Source organism: Mauremys reevesii, linkage group 1 (assembly GCF_016161935.1).
Source record: "Mauremys reevesii isolate NIE-2019 linkage group 1, ASM1616193v1, whole genome shotgun sequence".
Classification (NCBI taxonomy): Eukaryota; Metazoa; Chordata; order Testudines; family Geoemydidae; genus Mauremys; species Mauremys reevesii.
In genome coordinates, this window is record NC_052623.1 from 16,856,578 (window position 1) to 16,883,104 (window position 26,527).

Consider the following 26,527-nt stretch of genomic DNA (forward strand, 5'->3'; position numbering starts at 1 on the left):
ATTCCCCACATTAAAGATGCTAACAGCTCCTTCCTCATCAGTGCTGGCTCGTGTTGTTCCGGAGTGAACTGGAGACAATGGGACTAGCCTCTTCTAACAGCTCTCAAATTCGCTGTGATCCGTGTGTTAACCTGCAGCCCCTGCCTCCACCAGGCAGAGATGGAGGGGACTGGAAGAGGAGGCATCACAACCATGGGGAAACACAGCTCCACTCCCACCCCAGTACCCCCCCCGCCTCCAACCGAGATCTAGTGGTGCAAGACGCAACAAGGACTGACCAGGTCTACAATAGTTGTTATTATTACTATGTTGCTCCTTTCATTTCCTTACAAAGTTAAAAGTATTCTCCATTATACCACGGGGGAAACCAAGGCATGGATGGGTTAAGTTGTTGGCAGAGCCAGAGAATCATGAGCTATGTGCTCTCTCTCTTGCTATGACCAGCACGTACCACTTAGGAACAGAACTCCAGTCTCCTGCCCCCTCGCACCCTGTTCTAACCACTAGACCATGGGTACTATTGCACCTGCCAGCCCCTTGCTTTATGCAGGAGACCACGGACAACCTATGAAGGGAACTCAGCCCCCCCCAGTCTCACTCTTCTGCTCCAGTCACATGGACCATCTGCAGCGTCCACTCAGAGAGCTCCGACTGATGATGACAACAGAGTCTCATGTTAACGAGACACTGCGAGGACTCGGCAAACAGGACAGGTGAACCTGCACATGCATGGTCAGACCAAGGCAAGACCCCTATCTTTCCACAGGTGGTGTGACAGCATTGCAAACGCAGTGCTTGGTCTTGGCTAGACAATGGGTGACCTCATCCTCAACCGTGGCATGCTGGCACTGCGTATGCCCTAGGTAGCCAAACTTCTCCACAGGTTTGGGATTGGTCTTAAACAGGGTAGAGGTGCGTCCCCTGGCACATGTTGGCTTCAGTCTTTTGTTCTCTTTAGGCTGATAGTTTAGGCCCTGCTTTACCACAGTATCAATCTGTCTATATCATAAAGCAATTGTCACACACCTCCAGAGGTCTCCAGGATCCCCCTCTGATACACTGCAGACTCCCACTAACAATATTCACCACATACACAGCATAGCGTTTTACACCTTCCACATGCTTCACAGACATTAATTCTTTCTCAGAGGGAGCTGTCGTCACTCCCCATTTTATAGGAGGGGAAGCTGAACTACAGAGAGGAGAAAGGACTTGCCCAAGGTCACAGAACAAGTGAGTAGCAGAGGTGGGATTAGCTCTCGGGAGTTCCTTTGCAGGATCGAGTCATTATAAGCATAATGGGTGAAATCTTGGCCTTACTGACTTCACTCAGGCTGTCTATTGTTTTTGTCTCTGCTATCCGCTAGGAGCCAAAGGCTCGTTCCTTTTTCATTCGGTCAAAATTCCCATTGAAAGGACCATGGGATTTGGCCCAAGGTATATAGCACTTTTCTTAATACCAGATTTTGTTATTTTCCTGGGGACAGAAGATAGGCTAATTGTCAGGATCGCACTAGGTTCCTCTTGGAAGATCAGGACTAAGAATTGCTTTTGCCAATTCCCTGTGGCTTTCAAAAAAAACAAAAACAACCCAAAAGTGGTCTGGTAAATTTGTTAGCTAGTTCCCTTAATGCTGCATTTCCTCTGGACTCACTCATTCGTATACATTTGCATTTCCCAAGGATTCCCTTAGCTACTGATCTTTTTCAAAAAGAATTTGTACAACAGCAGAAAGCAAGAAGAACCCTTGAGAATCTTCTGTGCGCCAAGAGACACGTCTAGGGAGCAGCCACAGGAGGCAGGGCTCCCAGGCTCCAGCCATTGTGTTATGAGGGACATCTCCAATTTATTCTCTGGCACAATGAAGAGGATCCTCCAGGCCCTCCCATTTCCCTTCTTTGTGATAAACCCAGTTAACAAGTTCATTTGAAGAGGTCAATTCAAAAAGTTACTGCTAATTCCACCCCCAATTAGCAGCCTTTCCTCACTGGAGAATCTTGGCTTTATGAATGGCTGTCAGACCAGCAGCGTGACAGCATTTACGCTCTCCCTATGCTCTTAACAGCACTATTCTCCCCCAGCAGCGCTAGGCAATGTTATTTGCCAGCGGCACTCGACTCTGTGGGATGCAAACAATACAAACAAGAGATGACTGGAGCCACCAAGCTTAACCCCCTCCCCCACCTCTTCATAGAGCTCCCCAAAGAGACGCTACTTTTGCCTTCCAATTACTCTATCCTGCTGAGGGAGGCGGGGGGCTCTATCAGCCTTCTCAAGCTGCACCCTTCCTCCAGGATTTGATCCACTAAGCCACTGGTCCCCAACCTTTTTCATCTGGCAGGCACCGGATGATGAGCCACCAAGGACTGTGGCCGATGGACGAGCATCCGCCAAAATGCCGCCGAGAAGCAGCAACGTCAATCGGCGACACCACCGAAATGCCGTTGAGAAGCAGCGTCATCCAGAGGCGGCACTGCTGAAATGACGCCGAAAATCAGCAGCATTTCAGTGGCAACGCCTCTGGATGACACTGCTTCTCAGTGGCATTTCGGCGGATGCTGGTCCATCGGACAGTACGTGGGCACACACAGATGCCCCGGTGGGTGCCATGGCGCCCGTGGGCACCGCGTTGGGGACCACTGCACTAAGCCAATGTCCTAATGTGTTTCTCTAGCCATCTCCAGAAACTCTTTGCCAGAATAGTAACATCTGTGAAGGGGGTGGGGGGAAGGGGGAGTTGGTGTATTTTTTTAAAGACATTTCTGTGCCAACCAAAAAGCCCAAGTGTAGATGCAATTATATCAGCATGAATGATTTACAGCTTATTTTGCTCGGGGAACCAGAATAAGCCATGCTGGCAAGAGCCCTTTTTTGCCAGTATAAGCTGTGTCTACACTAGGATCGGCTTCTGCATACCACTGGTGTGAGATCAGTGAGGTCCACAGTCTGTATGCTGGACTCTGTAGGATTTCTGACTTGACTTTTACACAATACTCCACCAACAAACAAGGAAATTAGCAAAGTAAATGCAGTATGGTAGTGGGGATCCCAGCATGGGGGGGGGTCTGACCAATCCAGAGGGAGATGGGCTGAGGCAAGGAGCAGTGGGGACAGGATAAGATGCACTACCCTGCATCCACTATTTGCCCCAAACCCCCACTGCAAAAAATGTTCTCCAATGGCTGTTGGCAAGGCAGCGAGCAGATCCTTGAAAGCCACCCTGCAGCTCTTAGGAGAAACTTGGGCGCACAGCTTCTCATCCCTGCTCTCATGCCAATAGGAACCACCACGACAGCACGCATCTCCCAGCCCTACATAAGCAACCAATAGTCTCCCGCAACCATCCTGAGCAGCAGGTAGCCTTCTGAGGAGTGGGATGTCACAGTATTTGAGATGAGAAACAAGCACAGGAGCATCTACACCACCACAACACAGAGACAGTCAAGGGTTGGACAGAGCAAACGGCGCAAAGGCGACACCTGTGTCTGGCCATGCCCCAAGGAGAGACACGGGAGCAGCCATCCACCAGTCCATCACAAGGTGGCTCCAACAATCCAATAAAAAACACTGGATTAGAACCCAGTTCAGCCAATCCCCTCTTCCCTGACATATCCCCTGCTCCCCTCAACACCCCCCCACCCCGCGATCCTAATTCCTGTCCCTGAACAGGCATCATTTGCCTCATAGCACCCTTAGTTTATCCAATGAGCTTTTATTCCATATTACACACACACACGGCCCATTTGGATGAAGGGCTCCTGCTCTATCTTTACACTGCTAGGAGCAAAGCCGTGTGCAGCAAAGCCTGGGACGAACTGCGCTCTGTCCCTGGACAGAACAATTCTCTCATTATCTGTAGGATCCCAGCAGCAGCATTCACTCTGGTACAGGCTCCTCTTTGTTGGGCAGCCGGCTGCCGGCACAGGCCTGGCTCGGTCACTCCATTGTAGGTAGAAACGAAAGAATCTTAGACATTCAAGATGGAGGAGGCCTATTGGGTTAGCGAGTCCATCCCCTTGCTGGGGCAGGGCCGCTCCCTACGGTACATTTCCTCGGGCTTTTGTCCAGCTTATTATTTTCATCCCAATCCTCCCGGTTATAAACCTGTGCATTACACTAAATAACCACTTACAGCCATAAGACTAATCCCTTTAGGCAGCTGCAGACTGATGTCTCTATTTAGTCATTGCCTCGCTAAACCCAAGAGGTGTGTGATCTAGTCAAAAGAGACCTGGGTTCTAGTTCTGCCTCAGCCAGTGACCTTGGACAAGTTGCTCCCCCTCCCTGTGACTCCCTTCCCCCTCCCATCCTTTGTCTGCCTTGCCTGTTTAGGTAATGAGCTCTTTGGAGCAGGGACTGCACAGTGCCTAGCACAATGAGGCTCTGATCTCAGCTGGGGCAAATCACTGGTAATGAGAGTGAGCAAAATGTATTAAGAAGGTCCTGATTCAAGGACCAGTGAAGTCAACTGAAAGACTCTTCACTGCCTTCAATGGGCTTTGGAGCAGGATCTTAACCTTGGCTCATAAATCAACCCCCCGTGGACTTGAATCCTCCCTGTTGCTCTTCTCGGAGCACCATCCAGTTTGTCCGTATCTCTTTAGTACCCAAACCGGCCTGCAGTTCTCCAGCTATGGTCATGCCTCTTCCCACACTCTGGGACGAGATGCCTTTGTGCATGTAGCCCTCCCACCACACTCCTCCATCGACTGGCTCTATGGGAGGGGGGGGAGGGGGAGAGGAGATGGAAGGAGACAGCTCATTATTTGCAGCCTGTAAGAAGAGCCCTATGAAATGGAAGGAAGAAGGCTCACCGGGGTGTTTTTCGCCTCCAGCACTGCCATCTTCCAGGCGCTGTAAACAAAACGGGACAACCTGTGAGCAAAAGCGTGCCTGGAGCAATTTAAAAACCACATCAAGGCAAAGCTGTTTCTTGGTTAATCTCTCAGCGCTGCTCTGCTACCAGGGAGCTCAGCAAACACCACAGCGAGCAGGCCAGTGATTCTCAAATGCAGCCACCATGGCCACATGTGGCCACCAGGGGCTTTTCTTGTGGCCACAGCCTCCTGGGCAGTGACTGGGGGGCAAAGCAGCCACCCCTCCCTCTCCCTGTTGCTCCTGGATGTTCCATCTTGATGTTGGTTGCTGGGGCTGCCAGCAGGATTTGGGCCCTGCCCCCCTCTGGAGACACCTGGGACACGACACTGGAGGAGAAGGCAGCCTGTGAATTCCCCACCTTCCCGGGGGTGGTGGAGCTTGGGCTTCAGCCCTGGGGTGGGAGGATCTGGCCACAGGGCTTCAGGCTTTGAGGTATGGCTCAGCAAGCTCCTCCTGGGGCCCCATCCTCTGGGCTTCAGGCTCTGGCTCCCCGCTGCCTCCCCCACCCCTCATCGCCCCTGCTCCCTATCCATCCACCTCCCCTTCCAGGGCTTAATTTGCCCCCAGGCTTGCCGAGGCTGTGAAATGTTTATTAATATCACTTTTCACAGCAGCAGACTTACTAGCTAGCAATAAATAAATGGCAATGATTTTGATGTGCATATTTATTTGTTTTTCCCAAAGTTAATTATTTTAGGAAAAACTGTCAGAGCGGCCACCAGGAAGAGTTGGTGGCCACACTCTGAGACCACCAAAAAATTTATCACGAGAACTCCTGGATCAGGCCCTTCCTTTCACAAAGGGACCAGGAACCTTTCACATGCCCCTGAAATGAACCAGGAACTGGGAGGAGAACCTGTGCCCCTGGGAATCTCCTAGGATCGAGACTGTTCTGCTTAGTTAGCCGTGGAGATGGCTGTTGGGATCGGAGAGGTTTCAGTTTGGCCTTTAAAGTGACATTATGGAATTTCCATATTTATTATCCATTGGTGACTGCCAATCTAAACGGCATCAGTTTCCAAGCCAGGCCTTTTTATCTGACAGTCTCACAAACTCTGCTCAGAGCTGAAAACTCAGCTGGGTTCTTTATGCCTCAAACATCATCACCTGCAATTAATATTCTGCAGCTGGAACCAGGCTGACACAAGAGAGGCAAAACAGAACCCAGCTCGCTCGCCCACAGCTGCATCCCTCTGCAGGGCTAAAAGGAGCGAAGACTGGTCTATGCCAGTGACACCAGCAGACAAAAGTTAAAGGCAGACAGGAAGCAGAGCTGTGGAGTAAGAAGGTGCCACTTTCACTTAGCCACTTCTCTGACCCTATATCCTCATTTTAAGAGCAGAGTCTAATCTCAGCTGTGTCACAGGGCATCTCCGTAGATCTGCAGACATGCTACATAGAGGAATTAGATACAGTACTGACCCCTAGACTGCGTGCAGAAATAACTACAGGACAGTTCACTACTCCACCATCAGAATCTGGACTGGTTCTTAGGGCTCCCGCACTGGGATCTGTGCTCACTTTGAGTTACGCCTGGGATTAGAGGGGAAAATATGTTCCTAATTAGTGAAAAACACTATGATAAAGGAGATCTGTTTGTATGGAGCAGGTGAACAAGTACAGTGCCAAGTTTGGGGTTTTTTCTTGCCTTGGCAGCCTGATCAATCAAATTCCTTATAGCTCGTTAAATTGGTTAAAGTAATTAATAGCCACCACATCTATCCATGGTACTTATCTGGTCCTCATTACTATAGTATCTGAGACCCTGACAACCTGGAACGTATATATCCTCCCCACACCCTTGTGGGGTAGGGCGGTGCTATTATCCCTTGCGTACAGATGGGGAACCGAAGAACAGGGACTTGTCCAGGATCACATAACAGCCTGTGGTAGAGCAGGAAACTCCCTACTCCCAGTTTAGCACTATAACCACTGGACAATGCTTCCTCCACCCAAACACAACAGAATTTGGTCTTATTCAACGCCGCCTTAACCCTAGACAGCCTGGAGAAAGTAAGAGCAAGATTCCTTTGCTGGGTTCACAGTCAGGAAGCCACCCGGCTCGCTGGAAGTTGTCCCAGTGCATGACCCCAGTTTAGTTGGGTGTGCGTGTGTCCCTGTGACTTTAATGCTGTTTGACAGCCTCGCTAATCTTTAATTCCTTGTTAGCTCATTCCCGGGGGCAGCACCGGAGCCAGTGGTGCAGTTGGGTCATGTGATCACAGCACGTCTCTGTTCTGGTGTCTAGCTTCTGATTATGCTCTTTAAAGTTATGTAAATCCCTTTTCACCTGGGAAGAGGGAGGGGGAAAATGCTCACACAACGGGCCAGACACACACCTGGTGTAAATCATTTGAAGTCAATTGGGGCGCTTGCACCAGAGATGCATTTGGCCCCAGTGTGTTTCACGTAGACTATCAGTGACATGAGAAGCACTCGGATCCTCTGGGGAGGGGCATCACACTATAAGAACCCAGATGGGCCACATCTGTATCAAGCTAAGAATGAACCCAACGGTGCACTCCTCACTGTAATTCAAGGCCAGCAATCACCCTTAGCTTGAACCTTTTACACTCAGGGGAGGCAAGTGTGAGTTATTATTGTAAAAGGTGCTGGACTGAGGCCAGGGGCACCAGAACGGGGTGGGGGTGAGAGAGACTAAGGGGAATTGTCAAGAGGCCATGGCGGCCGTAAGGGAGAGCGATGGGGGGGGGGGTAACGGGGTGGAGAGGAGCAAGCAGGGGCAGGGTCTTGGGAGGAAAAGGGCAGCACAGGAGGTGGGTCCACATTTTGGTCACTTTTAGGGACCTTCTGCGGCTCCTAATCGATGCCTCCAGTCTGGACCAGTGGTTCCCAAACTTTAACAACCTGTGAACCCCTTTCACTAAAATGTCAAGTCTTGCGAACCCCCCTTCTAAAAATGAATATTTCCAGGGATTTTCTCCTTTACCCGAGTATAAATCATAAAAGCAGTGATCTTGGAAATATAAAATTTGTTTTTATGACATGCTTATTACACACTGTTTATTATTATTATTTATCATTACAGTATTTTTATTACATTAGGAAAACAGCAACACTCTTCCAAGATCTCACTTTCGTAGCTTGTATCGCTTTGAATAAGCCTGTTATAACACAAGGCTCCTATGTTTCATCCAGGAGTATCAGATGTGAAACAGCATGAAGGTATTAAACATTCAAGTCTCGGGCAATCCAGGCAAACAACAAACGTTACAAGAAAGCTTAAACTTGTTCTTCATAATAATTTTAAAAACAATACTAGCTGCCTATTAAATTTTAAAAACAGCAAAAAAATATCCACCTCCCTTTCCATTTCTTATAAGGAGTTTTGAAGTTTAAATCTCCTCAGTGTGATAGATCTGCTTGCTTTGATCTGCTTAGCTCTTGGAAGTCCAGGGGCTCCGGGCTGCTGGCCCCGTGCTGCCCAGAGTCCCTAGGGACAGTTCTGTCCGCCACTAGGGAATTTTTTCCCCGAGAATTTCGCAACCCCCCCAGTTTGGGAACCACTGGTCTGGACTGAGGCCTCCACTCCACAGGGCTGTCAATTACCCAGAACTGCCCTATTATGGGACCAGGACTTCATGGCCCTGAGGCAGGAGTCCTAGGAAGAAAGCCACGCAGACACCTATGACTGTGCAGCTCCAGGTGTGGGGCTGAGAGGTATGTGGGGGAATTGCTGGGGAGGGGAGGGGTTCCAAGAGGCTTGGCTGGCTGGCTACATTCTCCTCTCCCCAATTAACTCCACTTCTCCTCCACGTCAAACCAGATTCTGTCTGTCATGCTGGACTAGTAGGGTTGCCAACTGTCCATTAGTACAAGGGATGTTATTTTTTCATCTCTGTACAAGCTCGGGAGTTGCTGAGTGCTCCAAAAAGCAGCAAGAAATACCCCCGGTGAATGTAGGCGAGTACTGCTTAGTATCGTTAATAATAATGATGATGAGAATAATAGTAAAAATACTATTGGGGAGGAGGGTGGGAGGTGCTTAGCAAACAGTCCCTTAACAATGTTGCCAACCCTCGCTGGAGCATGCTCCTTTCACCATGTTTGTGTTGTACAGGACCAGGCTCCATGAATACTGCCTGACTCTTGTCCCCCAGGCCACAAATGGAAACACACCGTGTCTCCCAGGAGGGGGCGTCTCTTGCAACAGTCCAGTGACATTTATGCCTCTAGCAGGTTTCTGGTCACTGGCCACGAACAAGCGTTAAAGCGCAGCAGAGAAAGGCCTAGTATAAAACGGGGGCGTCCTCGCCATCCTACTGTGCGGCACTCCCGGGAGTTACTTACACGGCGTCGTCCTCACTCTCTGCACACAGGGTCACTTTGGAGCCATCTCGCAGCACAATCGTCATCAGGCAATCTCGGCTCTTCCCTTCCGGGGGCTGCACATCTGGAAGGCAAAGCATCAGACTTGAAATTTAGACTTGAAATTAGATGAAGGTTTCTAACCATTAGAGGAGTGAAGTTCTGGAACAGCCTTCCAAGGGGAGTAGTGGGGGCAAAAGACATATCTGGCTTTAAGACTAAGCTTGATAAATTTATGGAGGGGATGATATGATGGGATAGCCTAATTTTGGCAATTAATTTGGCAATTGATCTTTGATTATCAGCAGGTAAGTATGCCCAGTGGTCTGGGATGGGATGTTAGATGGGGTGGGATCTGAGGGCTTGTCTACACTACAGGACTATTTCGAATCTACTTAAGTCGAATTTGTGGATGGATTAATTAATATTTATTTGTTGTATCCATAACTAAATACACAAATTCAAACTTCACATTCACATTCACAGGGCCAGCTTTGGAAAGCGTGCACTGTGTAGGAACCTATCCATCCCACCCGCACCCCCCCTTGCCATTTTGGGATTTGATTTCCAATGCTTGAACCGTCAATCCCGCTCCCTGTCTTCCTTGAAAGCGCCGGGGAATCTGTCGCGCGCGCTTCTCTGTCGGTTTACAGCGTGGTGGCCACAGCACTCGCCATGAGCAGAGCCCGCTGCGATCATCGCTGCACTTATGGCCAACTCCCTCTCTCATTATCGCACACCTCTTCCACAGTCAGTGAGAAACGGGGCTATAGATGGGACTCACATCTATCCTGGCACCAGCCCACCAGGCCAGCAGCGTACATTAACCGAAGGCTACTTTTTCAATGGTGCTGTGCTGTGTGGTGGACCATAGGGGGGACGTTAACATCAACTCGGGGGACATCAGCGAAAAGAATATCCCGTAGTTTATTGCTGCTGCTGTGTGTGCCACAATCTCTCTGAGCAAGTTGAGGCAAATCGCCTGGCTGCTGTTTACGATCAGCCAGACACCCGTGCTGAGAAGATATCCAGCCTCAGAGCAGGGTAACCTGTGACTGTCCACTTGATTTTTGAGAGCCCTGATCATAAAAAGTTTTTTCCCCCTTCCCCCCACGTTTTAAAACTAAGGACACATGTTTTTAAAAATAATAAATCTTCTTTGACTTTGCATTTCTGTTTATTTTTATGAAACAACATGGATTCATTCTGTGCTGGTTAAGGTGTGTGGGTGGGGGGGGTGGGTTGGGGGGTGGGGGTGCCGCTGGAGGGGTTACCATGGCGGGCTGTGGGTTGGGGGTGGGGGTGGGGGGGGGGTGAGTGGGTGGGGTGTGAGGATGCCCCTGGATGAGGAGGTGGTTTTTGGGGCGGGGGCACGTGGAGGATGTCATGTGACCAAGGGTGCAATGCAAGGGAAGCCTCTTTGGGCCATGATGGCACACAGGGCCAGGCACCTGCACCCACATCAAGATCAAGGACACAGCATACACCCACACAGACTGTCCCTGGTGTGGTGCTGGTGCCTAGTGTGTGTGCCCTGCACTGCAGTCTGCAGCATGTCTGTGTGGGCTGGGCTATGCAGTGACACCCCACAGAACAACAACAGAACAACTTCACCAGAACACTGACGGAAACAGAACAGTCAGTAGTCACAAACCGCATAACACCAAATAATGCAGTGGTTGAACTTGGTTGAATTTGGTTGGGACTGGTTGGAGCCTCATTAGACCAAGCAGCGCTTGAGTCGCCTGCTGGGTCTTCCTGCCGCCACCCCTCCTCCCCCAGGTGTGTGTGTGCGATGCTGACAGGCTCTCCTTCGACTCCTCTGCTCTGCGCTCCCTGGAGCTGGGGCCAGCTGGCTGTGGAACAGTGATGTGAAAAAGTAGGATTTTTTTTGAACACACACATGTTTGCCAACAGTAAACACAGTCTAGTCAGTTTCAGTGAACAAGACCAAAGAGGAAACAAGTCTCAGGAGATCTCAGAACTAGTCCGAGATTGAACGATCAATGCATGCTTGTTCTCTGTGGCCTTCGCACTGTTAGCTTTTAGGAGGGTCATTGTTATGCAACCTAATTGTAAACCACACACAACAAGTAACACTACACTAATTGCCCTACTTAGATGCAGCATTTGCAGACCCGATGATGCACAGACCAGGACCATATGCAGCAATGCTAGTAGAGGCGATCCACTGAACTGAATGACACCTTCAGAGAAATGTCGCTAGAGGACTATTTTTTTTCTATCCCCATGTGTGTGGACCTTCTATATATATAGTTATATATATATATTAGTTTAATTTTTAATTTTTTTTGTAAATTTTTTTATTTTTTTTTTTTAATTTGTGTGGACCTTCTCTTTCTATTATTAATTATATATATATATTTAATATTTAATATTTTGTATTTTTGTTTTTTTTTTTTCTATTTTCTATAATAAAAATAAATGTTGGTAGGGGATCTCTGTGAGGGTGATGAAAGATCCTGGCTGTCAATTTCCTGTGTGGCTGGCCAGAGAATCCAAGCGACTGCTGTCCAGGCCTGAGTTACTATAGAGAATTCTTTCCTGGGTGCTGGCTGGTGAGTCTTACCCACATGCTCAGGGTTTAACTGATCGCCATATTTGGGGTCGGAAAGGAATTTTCCTCCAGGGCAGACTGGCAGAGGCCCTGGAGGTTTTTTGCCTTCCTCTGCAGCATGGGGCATGGGTCAATTGCTGGAGGATTCTCTGCAGCTTAAGGTCTTCAAACCACAATTTGAGGACTTCAATAACTCAGACATAGGTTAGGGGTTTGTTACAGGAGTGGGTGGGTGAAATTTTGTGGCCTGCATTGTGCAGGAGGTCAGACTAGATGATCATAATGGTCCCTCCTGACCTTAAAGTCTATGAGTCTATGAGAATCAGCACGTCAGAGGAGTCAGGGCAGGGGTGCAACTAGCAACCTGAAACGTGTGTGAATGCATGCATGCTCGGGCGCACACACACACACCAGCTCCTTCCCCTCAGGATCCGGGCACTCCAAGTCCCTAGTCGCAGCCCCATGTAAGGACCTCCCCAGCCACACGCCCACAACATGGCCAAGCCCCCCTGAACTATAACCTTACTGACTTTGGGGTGTCACACAAGAGCCATGTGCTCGGGGGTTCATTGCCACTCCACTGTGGGCAAGCCTCACCCCTCCCTTTATTCAGGTGGGCATGGGTCTGTCCTGGAGAAGGGAGTGCTCACCCACCCCTCTGAGCACAGGGGGCCCTTTCTGCTATCTGAGGGTACGATTTAGTTATGGAGGTGAGGGAAGTCAGGGATTCCGCGACGTTACCGGACCTCCATGACTTTGGCTTCGGCTGCCAGCAGTGGAGCCAGGCTGTGCGCCCCCTCCCGACGGCTTCGGCAGGATCTGGAGCCGGGGCTGTATGGCGCTGAGGATGTCACATGGGCTGGAGCTGTGTGTGCTGATTGGGCTGCAAGAGGCCCACGGGCTGCAGATTGAGAACCACCTTCCGAGCAGTTCTGCCTAAGGGGCCCCTCCCTCGGGATGGGAGTGAACATTACCCGGCTTCACAAGGCACCGCCACTAGGGGAGCTTCCCTTCGCCTCCCCTTGTCCTCCAGAGAGGCCCTGGGAACCGGGGAGACCTGCCAACTAGGGAAACAACACAGACAGAGGCATCCTCTGCATATGCACGCTGCTCTCCAGCCCGGATCCCAGAGCCCTGGCAGCACAGCTACGCGGGGGGTGAGCAGGCAGACTGGGAAGCTCCAAGTGACAGCGGCCGCTCCGCTCCCCAGACAAAGGATAACAGCAGCACGGCGAGGAGGCGTTCTGCTGCCGAGGGAGGAGCCGCTCCCTGAGCTGGTGGTCAGGCGCAGAGCGCTGGGAGTGCTGGTCTCAGAGCATCATCTCCAGTCTAGAGGGGACCACTCGGAGTGGACTAACCCAACAGGAGAGAGTTCCCCCTGCATAGTCACGTGGAGCTGCACTTCCCCATGAGGTCGGCTGCAATCTACTACCCAGCAGGCTAAACCTGCTGGGACTCCCGATTGCTGCCGACGAGCCTACCCCAGCCCAGGAGGGATGGAAGCCACTCGGCCACGTGATCTCCGCCTTGGAAGGCGGAGGGCAAACAAAAAGAGTGAGGAAGAGCGTTAATGCGAAGTCAGATGGGCTGGTGACGGCAGGACAGGGCACTGCTGCCGGAGGAAGCTTCCAACAAGCAGCCAGCAAGGTCTGTCATGCTCTGCTGGAGACTGACCCTCGTTTGCTCCTTTACTGATACTCTGCCCTAGGGTTAAGTCAGCTTTGGGGCTGGCTGCCAGCCTGAGAGAGTGAGTCCTCTACTTACCCGCAGCTGCCTTCCAACAGTCCCTGGCCATGCCTTCTCCTTGAGCTGGGGGGCCTAGTGACAACTGAGGCATGGGCTCTGTGACTTGCCAGAGAAGTCAGGGCTGGGAACAGAACCCTAATCGCCAGAGTTCCCAGTCCAGCGCCTTAACCACAAGGCCACCATCCTTCCCCGTCTGCAACAGGTTATACCAGGGAACAGGCGAGAGCTGGGAACGAGGAGAGACCCAGCCCAGTTTGGGTGCCACCGTCATACCCGTGACAATCTCTTGAACGAGGGAGTGGTTCCATAGCCTAGCCACTCCTTCCTTGCTAAGGGAAGAGCAAAGCAGCCCTGGGATGTGGATACCTGCCCCACTAAGCTCATCAACTCCCGTTTACACTGGCTAGCAAAAAGATTTCACTCGCTAACAGCCTGGGACAGGTTTGAGCCAGGAAACGAGAGTTGCAAGGCTTTCTATCAGACCCTACATTACACCAGCTCCCTGAGCCATTCCTAAGGGAGTCTGATGTCACACTGTTTACAGTTACAGACCTGTTGTAATACAGCACTGTTTTGAAAGAAGCAACCCCAGGACACAGTTTGCCTTTCTGTAGCGTCTTTCATTTCAGGGTCTCAAAGTGAACTTGCCTACATCAATGAATTAAATCTCACCACCCTTGCGTGGGGCAGAGACATCATCATCATCATGTTGTTGTTACAGATGGGGAACCGAGGCACAGAGAGAAAGTGACTTGCCCAAGGTCATGTAGGAAGCCTGTGGCAGAGCCATGACTAAAACCCAGACACCTAGCCATCCTCCTAGTTCGTCATCATCAAGGCAAATTCCAAAGGGAAGTGGCCTCTTTGCTGAGCAAGCACCACCCAGATTGATCTCTTGCTGGGTCCTTGAAACGATCTGGCTGGATGTTCAGCCTGTGTCTGTTCCTGGCAATCTTATTGCACCACTGAAGCCGTTGGCCCACGTTATCGCTGACCACACAGCAGCATTCCTTGGGAAATGTGCTTCTTAATTCACTGGTCTTCCTGCTAGTTGCATGCCCACAACGGGAGTTGAACGCAAGCAAGTGATGGACTAACTGGGCTCCAGGGATGCTGAGGCTCTGTCCCCTGCTCTAGCCACACAATAACCTTAACTCTGACCTGTGGAATGTTGGGAAATTTTGTTTTAAGTTGAGAGGTCTTTTTTTACATTATGTTTGCTATCTTTAACACTCCAAAATCAAATTTTAAATAAAAGGATTATTGTTAATTGGGCAATATCGGTTAATACTTTTTATCCAAAAACTGCTGGTTGCTACTGTTTATTCCTGCCATTTCTTGCTGTGTTTATAGTTTGTTGGGAAAAGTGTATAACACTCATTTAGGATAATATTGGTGGATATGTAGATGATGTGTATTTTTGGAATTTTGTAAATCTATCAGTTAATGGCCTGAACTGATTGTGGAATTTGGAAGGGAAATAGCAAACCATATGAGCAAGGAGATAAACTGGGGGGGAAGTAAAAATTGCCACTTGTTGGTGACCTGTTATCCACACCTGGTTTGATATATTTTCATCAAACTTTCAGGCCAAACTGATTTGCCAAGCCAAAAAGTGATACGAGATCTAAAACAGGGCTTTAAAATGGAATCTACCAACAACCTGACCTATGGAAAGGAAAGAAAAACTCTTGCCTCTCCATAATCAAGCACTTTGAGCTCCTCAGAGAGAGGGCTCTATAGAAATGCAGTGTTGTTATTGCGATTAGAAGCACAAGAAAGGAGCTTTGTGCCATAGGAATGTCCTTTGTTCCAACTGCCTGAGGGATAATGCAACTTGCTGACTCAATACAGTACCATGTATTGAGTCACCAGAACAACAACAAAATGCAAAGCAAGAAAGAGAGAGAGAGAGAGAATCTCCCTCCTCACCCAAAAGAAAAACGGACTCACATCTTGTGTAGAGTATATTCCACTGCCCTGGGCTTGTGTATTTATTATGTAGTCCTCAGACATATATTCAGACACATTCTCTGATTCATGTAGCGTCTATTATAATCAAGAGCTCAGGTTCCACATCAACAACAGAAGGACCAGGTCATTCCCAAGCTCCACACCTCACTTCAAGCAATAAGCAGCATCTCACTTAGTCACCAAAGTAACAAGTGAGCCAGCCGTCAGTCCAGCTGCCTAATCATGGTGTTCTCTACATTCCCTCATGGAACGGTCTTGTCTTGGGAGACCTGTGAACACCGGAGTTTTGGAGAAGAGACTGTTGCTTTCTCTGTGGATTGTGGGAATAAGACCAAAATAAATGTCAAGGAACCAAGGTTCAGAACCTTGGCTTGGGTTTGCCTGGGCTCTGCCATCTCTGAAATGGAGGAAGTTTGACATGTGAGGTGCTTTTGAAGTTGCATCTACATAGGACTGCGAAGTTGTATCCTTTGGTCATTATTAGGGGGCTTTTCTCCCTTTCCCAGAAGGGACCCAGACAACTCAGTCTTGCCCGCATTGAATACCTCCACCTTGTGGAGTGGGCAGCACATTGGAAAGCTCACGCATGATTAACCCCCAAAGGAAGGCAGAGGTTCCAGAGATGGGGGACATGTTTGGATAATGGAGGCAGCACACAGCCGTCCTGTTCAGGACACTTTGGTTTAGAAGGCCTCAATGAGCTCTGCTCCTCTAGAAGTGGGAGAGCAGGCGACACATACAAGACATGGTGAGCAGAAGTCACTCACTGCCAGCTAAACAAATCTGCAGAGCATCCCTATGAATCACCTCGTAGCCAGAGCACACGGTGCAGTTGGGAAGGTCACAACTAGGGCAGGGGCACAGTGAGACGTAAGAGTGAGGTCAGAACCCCAGAACAGACGCATGAAACGGCGAGTTTATTTTTATTACAGCATCCCTTTAAAATCAAGCAAGTCCAACAAGGCCACGACACTGAGTGTGAACATGAAAGGCAGCACAGTCCAGCGGGTAGAGCATTGATTGCACTGGGAGTCAGAGCTGGGTGATAATCCTGGTTCTGCCACTAACTCAGCATGACCTCGCCACTGCAAGTCTGTGCCTCAGTTTTCCCATTTGTACAGTGGAAGACGAGGATACTTGCCACTTTTTGTAAAGGGCAGTCTAATCGATGGCAAAATGAAGCAGTAGTATCATTTACCAAAGAGCACCAGAAAGCTCAGCTCCATATTAGACAGAGTCCCTACCCTAGCAGCACATACAAAGACAGACAGCATGCACAAATCAGACGCTGTCTGGGAGCCCCAGAGGACAGTTCTCCCAACATCTTAGACGCCAGGGAAGCAAGGGTGTAGAAAGCGCGAGGTGCAACGGGATCCCCAGAGGCATTCGCTCACCTCTGCATTCGCGGCCAGTCTTTATGTCCCGGCAGTTAAATTTGATGTGGATCCTGCCCTCCAGGTCACGCTGGGTCTCATCCTGGTAATATACAAGGCCACCGTCTAGCCACAGAACAAACCAATTCCTTTTCCAGCGTCGCAAAATGGAACCTGCAATAGCCAGGAGGAAGGGGGGTGAGGGCAAAATCCAGACAGACGTCTGCCATCCACATAGTAGTACATTCCTCCTGCAGGGCTGCTGAGGGGGCAAAGCATCTAACCTCTTGCTCTCACTGCCACACACACTGAAACAAGGAGAGCTTTGCTGACTTCAGCTTCCAGCCACTAGATCTCATTCTGCCTTTGGTTGCTAAATTAAAAAGCCCTTTTAGTTTGGGGTGTTCTTCTCCCCCATGTAGGTTTTGACATACGAAAGGCTTGTCTTACTGAAGACAGAGACCAGACATCCAGCTTGAGTTGCTGAGTGGGGAGCACAGGTCTTGCTTTAAAGCAGAAAACAACAGCCCAAAGCAAAGGCCAGTCTGATAAACAGAAGCATACAGACAGTTGTGAGGAGAACTGCATGGCGAAAGCAGGCTTGGGATCTTAAATTTGTCTCCTACCTGATCCCTTTGGAGGCAAGGGGCAGCGTCGCAGTAGCAGAGCAGATATAGTGCTTCTCAGGGTATGTCTACACGGGAGCTGGAGGTGTCATTTCCAGCTCGAGGAGACATACCTGTGCTAGATCTGATCAAGCTACTGTGCTAAAAATGGCAGCGTAGCCATGGCAGCACAAGCTGTGGGAGGGGCTAGCTGTCCTAAGTGCGTAACAGCAGACCTCGGACAGGATTACAATCGGGTTGGCCATCCCGCTGCTCACTCTCCATAGCTCTGCTTTTATTTGTAGCACACTCAGAGCTAGCACACGTACATCTCCTTGAGCTGGAAAGTACCTGGTCAGCTCGAAGTGTAGGCTTACCCACAAAGTCACAGTTCTGTCCTTGCTTCCCCCTGGCTACATGGGCGAAATCAGATGTCCCAGCCCTTTTGATGGCACAACTCACTGCCCCCTTCATTCTGGCTCAGCTCTGCTGGCACGGCATCATGGGGGGGTTGGAGCTTTGGCTTTCCACTTCCTGCCCATCTGAGGAGGAGGGGAGCAGCTGTCTTGCTCTGGCTCCTATGTAGGGTCCGGTGCTGTAGAGTAGACAGCTTGCACAGGGAGTAAGCAGGCTCCTTATACTTTCTGTATATAGCAGCAAAGAATCCTGTGGCACCTTATAGACTAACTGACGTTTTGGAGCATGAGCTTTCGTGGGTGAATACCCACTTCGTCGGATGTACATAGTCTGTATATAGTCAGGTTCACTACCGAGCCTTTTTGTCTTTCTTCCTCATGTCTGATTTACTGCAAGCTCTTTGGCGTACGACCCTGTTCATCATCGTTTCTCCATGTAAAGCCCCTAGAGTAACTGGGGGCACTTAGGGTCTGATTCTCCTCTGCTTTGCCCCTCGGGTAGTGGTTGACACCTGGGAAAAGTGAATGGAAGGTGATGCCTGATCAGAATGGCTGCGTTCCACACCCAGGGGTGAGCGACTGCACAAAGCGGAGAGCAGTGGAGAATCCGGCCCAACAGAGTTCAAATAGGGAAGGCCAAAGAGTTTTAATTAGGGCCCCCAGTGAGAGCTTTAAAAATAAAGCCGGCCCCAAATGAGCAATCGCAGCAAATTGGTCACACACTCAGCCCTCAGATACCAGGCTGCTGGGCCCAGACTGTTAACCCTTGCCTCACCTGGGTGACGAATTACTTGCCAGAGTAGTCTCACTGACTGACTTGGGTGAAGAATTCCTCACCAAGTGAGAATAAGGGGACAAAATCCGACCCACAGATTGTTACCATGGAAGTAATGTCAAGAAAGCCAATAGCTTGTGCTTGTGCCAGCCTTGTGCTGTTGCAGTAATTCCCAGGCCCAGAGCAACTGGAATTGGTGTGACAGGAGCAGAATGGCAGGCCAGGTATAGCCTTCATGTCATTACCAGGGCACTGCTATTCAGGAAGCATAGCGCAGTACTGGAAGTCACATGTCCTGGGTTTTCTCAAACAGAAAGACAGCCTAGATTTGTAAGGCCAGATGGGGCCATCTAGCCTGACTCTTGCATAACACAGACCAGCTACACTCAGTAATTCTTACATTGAGCCCAGTAATTTGTTATTGAACTAGAGCGGCAGTCCCCAACCTTTTTCGTCTGGCGGGCACCAGAAAACAAGCCAGGGAGGACCGTGGCGGAGGACGAGCATCCACTGAAATGCCGCCGACAAGCAATGCTCATCCACTGGCCCGTACGCGGGCACACTCAGACACCATGGCACCTGCGGGCATCGCATTGGGGACCCCTGAACTAGAGCATACACTTTAGTAGCTCTCTATCATCAGAGACAGGATTGTCTGCTGTCAGGTTCTTACAGACTTTAGGGCAACTCCAAGAGCCCAGTCCCCGAGGCAAACACACTATCCTGCAGCCAGTGGGTTAACATGAAATGTTTAAGCACTTGGGATCCAGGCTGTGCATGTAATAAGCACATCAGCCAGCTACCCAAAGCGTGGGAAGAAAAAAAGCTGTCCCCAAATACCCCCAACAACAAGGACACAGCTATGAGAAGCCAGCCCAGTGCACCCCTCCCTTCCCAAATAAGGAGAGATCTTTTGGGCATGACACAGCTAAATTACAGACTGGACTTACTCTGTCTCCAAAGCCAGCCGCTCTTCATCAGCGCCATTGCTTTAAAAGGCCTTTCCAAACCTATCAAGGCAGGAACATCAAAGGCACAGAGTTAAAATAAATAACCACCTTGGGGTCTGTCATCACCATCCCAATAAACACAGCAGCTTTCCTCAAAGCTACTCGCCTCAACTACTGGGTTTCCCACATGCAGGCTTCCCCTAGCAACTTTTAAAAGAAAGTATTTTGGGTTCTAAATTTAAGAGCTAGTCTGGGTCAAATAGATGCAGTATATAATTACTGTATATAATTATCTGTGTGATATGAATTGAGGAGAGGAAAAAAACTCCAGCTACCTTTCTTTACACCATTAATCATATTGGGATTTAGGGATTAGCAGCTCTCCTGTATACGTAAATGGAGAAATCCAGAACATACCTGCAAACACAGGCAATAACTCCCAAAGGCTTTGGTAACTTTCCACAGTGACTGACTGGCAAAAAACAAACAAGTGTTGCAAATGGATGAAAATTAGATCTTACTAGAGTTTAAAAAACCCATTAGTGCATACAAATCATAGAAGTGTAGGACTGGAAGGGGGCCTTGAGAGGTCACCTAATCCAGTCCCTTGCACTCATGGCAAGATTATGTAATAACTAGCTAACCCATTCCTGACAGATGTTTGGAGGTTTTTAAGAACAGGTTAGACAATGACAGAGATTCCACACCCTCCTTAGGCAATTTGTTCCAGTGCTTAACCACCCTGACAAATGCAACAGCCAAACAGTGGGGGTAACAGATAGGAATACACCCACTTCTTTTAAGTCAAGAGTAGCAAGGCACAACACATTTTCAGTCTTTTTGGAGGGGTAAATAAGAGATTTTACTAACTTACATCAATACGTATGTATGTATATTACATACAATAGGAGAGCCAATCTATGAACACATGAAGTGAGTAGTGTCAGTGTTTATGGACAAATACGCAGTATTCATAAACTACCCACCAGCTGTATTATACACCTATACTCACACCTGTGCATGAGGGTATCCTCACACAGCCATACAATACAGCCACGCACCTCTCCAAACCATACCCCTGGCCAGCGCCTGGATGTTGCCTACCTCCCCTCGAGACACATCACCTGCTAACTGTCCTCGGGTGGAAACAGCCCAGGCATCCCTCTTATTTGCAAATTTCACAGGACCACTGGTGTTGACAGCGAGCAGCTGCCGCCGTGGAAATTCACGGGCATCGGAAACTCCTGCGCGCAGTCAGTCCGCCTGCTAACCCCTCGCCCCCACCTGCTGTTGCCAAACAAACCCCACGCCAGCCGGGCAAGCTTACAGCAGCATGGCGCGCACGCCCTGACCCCGCAGCACCCGGCTCTGCGCATCCTTTACCTGGGAATATGCAGGACCCTGCCACGCGCCCGCCGCTGCTCGAACCCCGGCCTCTGTGACGCGCGGGCCAGCCGGGTGCCCCACGCGCACACACCCACCCTCCCCGCGGGAGCTCGGCTCGCACAGCACGCTGGGAGTTGTATTGTGCAGCCGGCTGCCTGCCTGGGCAGGGGGAGCCGGGCCGGAACTACAGCCCCCAGGATGCCACGGGGCCGCTCTGGTTCGTTCCAGCCGGCCGGTGGGTTTGTTTTGCAGGCGGGCTGTGCCCGCGGCCGGTCTGGCAGAAGGGGAGGCAGGTGCCCCAGCTGAGGCAGCCAGCCAGAGGCGGGGCTTGCTTTGGCCCCGCTGCACGCTCTGACTGGGTGGCTTGCAGAGCCGCAGGGTTGGCGCAGGGTTGTATCAAAGCCTCCTGTGCCGGGCTGCGGTGGGCATGGCCAGCAGCAGCAGCGGCCGGGCAGCCTCCGCCAGGGACCCTTCTGCGCAGCCTGTGCTGGCTATTTTTAGTCGCGCTTCGGCTTAATTAGCAGAGAGGCTGGGCTGGTCAGGCGGCCTCGTCCGGCTTAGGAGGCGATCACAGGAAAGAGACAGACACTTGCACGCGCAGGGTTTGTCCCCTTGCATAAAGCTTTGGGGAGGGGAGACCAGCCGTGACCCCGGGGTGACCCGCTGAACGGAAAGGCACCGCTGCAGCCTAAGCCAGGGCAGTGAGCGCTGTGTGTTGAGAGGTAGGATCACTCACTGCCACTAGAGGTGGGAAAGGCTGGGCAGGCCACCATGCCACTAGGGTGAACGTGGGGCAGACACGCACACACAGGGCATCACTCAGGCCTCGGCAGGATTGTTTCCCACTGTATATTTCCCGGCGCTTTCGTCCGATCTGGCTTTGAACGTCCCGAGTTCTGGGGCTTCCACCACTGGGACAATATCACGCCGCCAAGTAGAATGGGCTGGGACTTGGGAAGAAATCCCTAGCGGGCAGTGCTGAAGATGTGGGACATGCTTAGGAGCAAGCGTGCACTGTTCTTAGCTGTGGCTGCCTATTGAGTCTATGGTGTACCTGGGATGTGTTTGCACATATTACATCCTGTGACGCGGGGCCTTAGACAGAACCTCTCCTACAGGTTAACAAGCAGCCTGTCTGCTAATAAAGGCTTAGACCCTACCCCATGGTCTCAAGTTATTGCTGTCTCAGACAGCTCTGCGCTCTAAGGTGCCAGTAGCTGGTGACTAGGTGCAGAGCTGCAGTGAGCATTTCCGTAGCCCCTCCTGTGACATTCCATTCCACTTTCCTTATGAAAATATGCATATGATATGACTATGACATAACTGAGATATACATTATGCAAGATGGGTCTTGTGAGATATCGTTGGAAAGGTTATGATTTGCTGAATGCAATTATCCAATTTGTATGCCTGTATCATTTCTGTATCTGCAGTTAGGAATATTGACTATGTATCTGTATTTCAGCTATGCATCTTTGGGTGATCCCACTGCTAATACTTCAGATACAACAATGGAAAAGCCAGACAAGGCAGATGGCCCATCAGCAAGGACGATGGACTGTGAAAAGCTTGGCCCTCCTGTGGACCCTCCATACTGCCACTGGCTCATGGACGTTGTGTCAGGCGGTCTTGTTACCTGGGGCTTCTTGTAATTTTCCACTGTAAGGGAGGGGGGTCAAGTTTGGGAAACAAAGGATTCCTGTCTTATGGAAATCCTATTTAAGGGTGGGGAGGAAGGCAAATGGGAGTCTTCCTCTCCATGGCCTGTCGGTCCAAGAAGAAAGACTGCTAAAGCCACCTGAAGGGAAGGCGGGCGGAGTCCATACTGAGACAGGGGTCCAGTCTGAAATGAAATATAACTGGAACTCTGAACCACAGAAACTTTGCCAACTGCCTGCAACAATATCTAGGGTGAGAAATACTATTTGTAACCAATTTCTTTAGCGAAACTAGCTTAGTTTAACAGATTTATTTGGGCATAAGCTTATTGGGCATAAGCTTATGCCCAAATAAATCTGTTAGTCTTTAAGATGCCACCGGACTCCTCATTGTTTTTGTGGATACAGACTAACATGTCTACCCCCTGATACTTAGCTTAGTTTGCGTTTGATTTCATTTGCTTAGTAATCTGCTTTGTTCTCTTTGTTATCTCTTTTACCGCTTAAAAGCTACGTTTTATAGCTAATAAAATTTGTTTGATTTATTATTAAACCCAGTTGCTGTAATTTCTAACTGGGGGGGAAGAAGTGTGTACACCTCTCTCCACATTGAGGGGAGGTGATGAATTTCATGATATATCTTTGGGTCTGCACCCCAAGGGAGGTGGACATCTGAGTGCTGGAGCAAGTCCCTTAAACTGAGTCTTCCCAGAGCTGATCTGCAGCTGGGTGTGGTCCTGCTTGTGTGTGTGTTAGAGGAGGTTTAAAGAGCCTGGCTCAGCAAGACATAAGAACGGCCCTACTGGGTCAGACCAAGGGTCCATCCAGCCCTGTATCCTGTCTTCCGACAGTGGCCAGTGCCAGGTGTCCCAGAGGGAATGAACAAAACAGGTGATCCATCCCCTGTCACCCATTCCCAGCTTCTGGCAAACAGAGGCTAGAGATACAATTCCTGCCCATCCTAGCTAATAGCCATTGATGGACCTATCCTCCATGAATTTATCTAGTTCTTTTTTGAACCCTGTTATGGTCTTGGCCTTCACAACATCCTCTGGCAAGGAGTTCCACAGGTAGACTGTGCGTTGTGTGAAGAAATACTTTCTTTGGTTTGTTGTAAACCTGCTGCCTATTCATTTCATTTGGTGACCCCTAGTTCTTGTGTTATGAGAAGTAGTAAACAACACTTCCTGATCTATTTTCTCTACACTAGTCATGATTTTATAGACCTCAATCATATCTCTGTTTAGCCGTCTCTTTTCCAAGCTGAAAAGTCCCAGTCTTATTAATCTATCCTCATATGGAACCAATTCCATACCCCTAATCATTTTTGTTGCCCTTTTCTGAACCTTTTCCAATTGCAATATATCTTTTTTGGGATGGGGCGACCACATCTGCACACAGTATTCAAGATGTGGACGTACCACAGATTTATATAGAGGCAACATGATATTTTCTGTCCTATTATCTATCCCTTTCTTAATTATTCCCAGCATTCTGTTAGCTTTTTGGACTGCCACTGCACATTGAGTGGATGTTTTCAGAGAACTATCCACAATGACTCCAAGATCTTTCTTAATTGGTAACAGCTAATTTAGACCCCATCATTTTATATGTATAGTTGGGATTATGCTTTCCAATGTGCATTACTTTGCATTTATCAACATTAAATTATGTTAAAAAACAGGTTAAAGGGATCCCATGCTGGCAGAACAGGTAGACTCAGTGGTATCTCAGCACATCAGGTGGCTTCCCAAGGGGTCCAACCATCACACCTCCCATCCAAGGATCTAAAAGCACTCCACAAACCTAGACTGATTCAGCCTCACTGCGTCCCTGCCAGATTAGAGAGCTGTGAGTGACATGCCCCATTTTATACAGGGAGCCAGTGGCAGAGTTGGGAATGGAACCTAGGTCTTCTGATGCCTGGTTTTGTGGTCTGCAACATCCCATTGCCTCCCATTATGCAGCCTACGGAATGTACACTGTTTTATTTACTCTGCCTTTGAGCTGTGTTACTGAGGAGGAGACTTGGAGAAGGAACAGTCCTTCTGTTTGGGAGAAGCCTGGGAAAAGCCTCTCAGTAATATTGAGCCAACAGCTCATGCTGCTGGCATCCTGGCTGTGCATACCATAAAGAAGCACGCAGCGCTGCCAGACTCCTGTGGTCAGGAATGGCTATTGGTGTCGCTGAATCACAACAGCCACACTGTCCTGTGGCACCTTATAGACTAATGGACGTATTGGAGCATGAGCTTTCGTGGGTGAATACCCACTTCGTCAGATGCATGGGTATTCACCCAAGAAAGCTCATGCTCCAATACGTCTGTTAGTCTATAAGGTGCCACAGGACTCTTTGTTGCTTGTTACAGATCCTGACTAACACGGCTACCCCTCTGATACTTGACAGCCACACTGAAGAAAGACAGGGAAAACATGGACATGTGCACAGTTAAAAAAGAAACGACTACTTTATTCTGCAGCGGGGCTGGCTTTGAAACTGCCTCCCAGGCGTGACCCCTTGCTCAGCTACGTGAGGTGGGTACCATGTTAAAAGACAAGAGTCAAGGGGGAAAAGAGATGGAGAGCCAGCGAAAGGCCATTCCAATCCAGACAGCAGGAGCAGCAGAGGAGGAGATGCCCAAAGCGTGTCACAATCAGGTGAAGGGATCAGAGAAGAGGCCAGTTGTAGGTGAATGGAGGGAGTGGGAAGACGAGTAGAGAGCGAGAAGGTGTTTGAAAGACTGCAGAAGGTACTAATAGCAAGGCAGCCATAAGCTCTTTGGAGCAGGGATGCCGTCTCATAGATTTGTAGTGTCTAGGACAATAGGCCCCTTGCTGGAACCTCTAGGCGCTGCTGTAATATTAATAATAAAATTAATGATGTTTATATTGCAGCAGTGCCTAGAGGCGTCAATGAAATTGGGGCCCCCTTGTGCTAGGTGCTGTACGCACACAGTGAGAGACAGTCCTGGCCCCGAAGAGCCTGCAGTTTAAATAGACCAGAGAGACAAAGGGCAGGAGGGAAAACAGGTACAGCAAATGGCCCAGCAGGATAGTGGCAGAGCTGGGAATAGAATCCAAAGTCTGCCATGTCCCAGTCCAATGCCCTAATCACCAATTCACACTGCCTTGATATTTGAACTGAATTCTGAAATGAATGGGGAACCAGCGGAAAAGCAGAATTCTGCTCCCAATATGAGCACAGCCTGAAACACAAAGAGGTTAGGAGAAGTTTTTACTATGATGCTGATCGTGTCTTGTCACCATGAAGGATGGAAACCATCTGTTTATTTTTAATGTGCGTGAAAGGAACCACTTTACTCTGGAGCTTCAGTCTGTCTCCAAACTGTCCTCACATCTCAGAGCAGCTCAAGTGGGTTGAGATGTGTCCTCTGGAAGAGACTTACATATATGCCAGGATTTGACAAATGCTGCACATTCCATTCAGTCTCACACTCCCTGTCACCTAAAAGCCACCTGTGCGATAAGTAAGACTGACAGTGGGACAGGACTATGGCGAGAGGCAATAAAGGCCTAGCCTGCTCTTCTGTGCAATGAGCAATCCCATATCACCACTCATGATACAGGCTTCACCCACAGTCAGATTCCTCTGATCTTGTTCGTCACTCACAGCTGGACATGTCTTGATCAGTCAGATGTTTCCTGCTGTTACCTGCTGGATAACTACCTCTGAGGCTTGATCATGCAATCCTTACTGCTGCGAATAGTGCCTTTGATACCAAGGGAGTAAGCTCAGGAGTAAGGAGTATCCACATGAGGAAGAACTGAAGGGATGTGGTGTCATTCCTGTGAAAAACCATTCAAATGACACCACATCCCTTGCACAAAGGCTGCCCCC

At 49.5% G+C, this 26,527-nt stretch overlaps 1 protein-coding gene across 17 annotated transcripts in view; it reads right to left on the reverse strand.

Annotated features, from left to right (window-relative positions):
- The window catches only part of PLEKHB1 (pleckstrin homology domain containing B1), a 31,610-nt gene extending 10,294 nt beyond the window's left edge, over positions 1-21,316 (reverse strand). For 2 of the 17 annotated variants that reach the window (XM_039520088.1, XM_039520076.1), the window contains exons 1-5: positions 20,952-21,014; positions 19,625-19,684; positions 16,900-17,052; positions 9,190-9,292; positions 4,815-4,854 (exon numbers count right to left, since the gene is read on the reverse strand). In XM_039520088.1, coding sequence (XP_039376022.1) covers positions 4,815-4,854; positions 9,190-9,292; positions 16,900-17,052; positions 19,625-19,684; positions 20,952-21,000 — 405 coding nt within the window. In that variant the 5' untranslated portion in view covers positions 21,001-21,014. The other 15 variants (XM_039520080.1, XM_039520082.1, XM_039520079.1 and 12 more) reach the window with 15 other exon arrangements.
- Between the last annotated feature and the right edge of the window lie 5,211 nt (positions 21,317-26,527).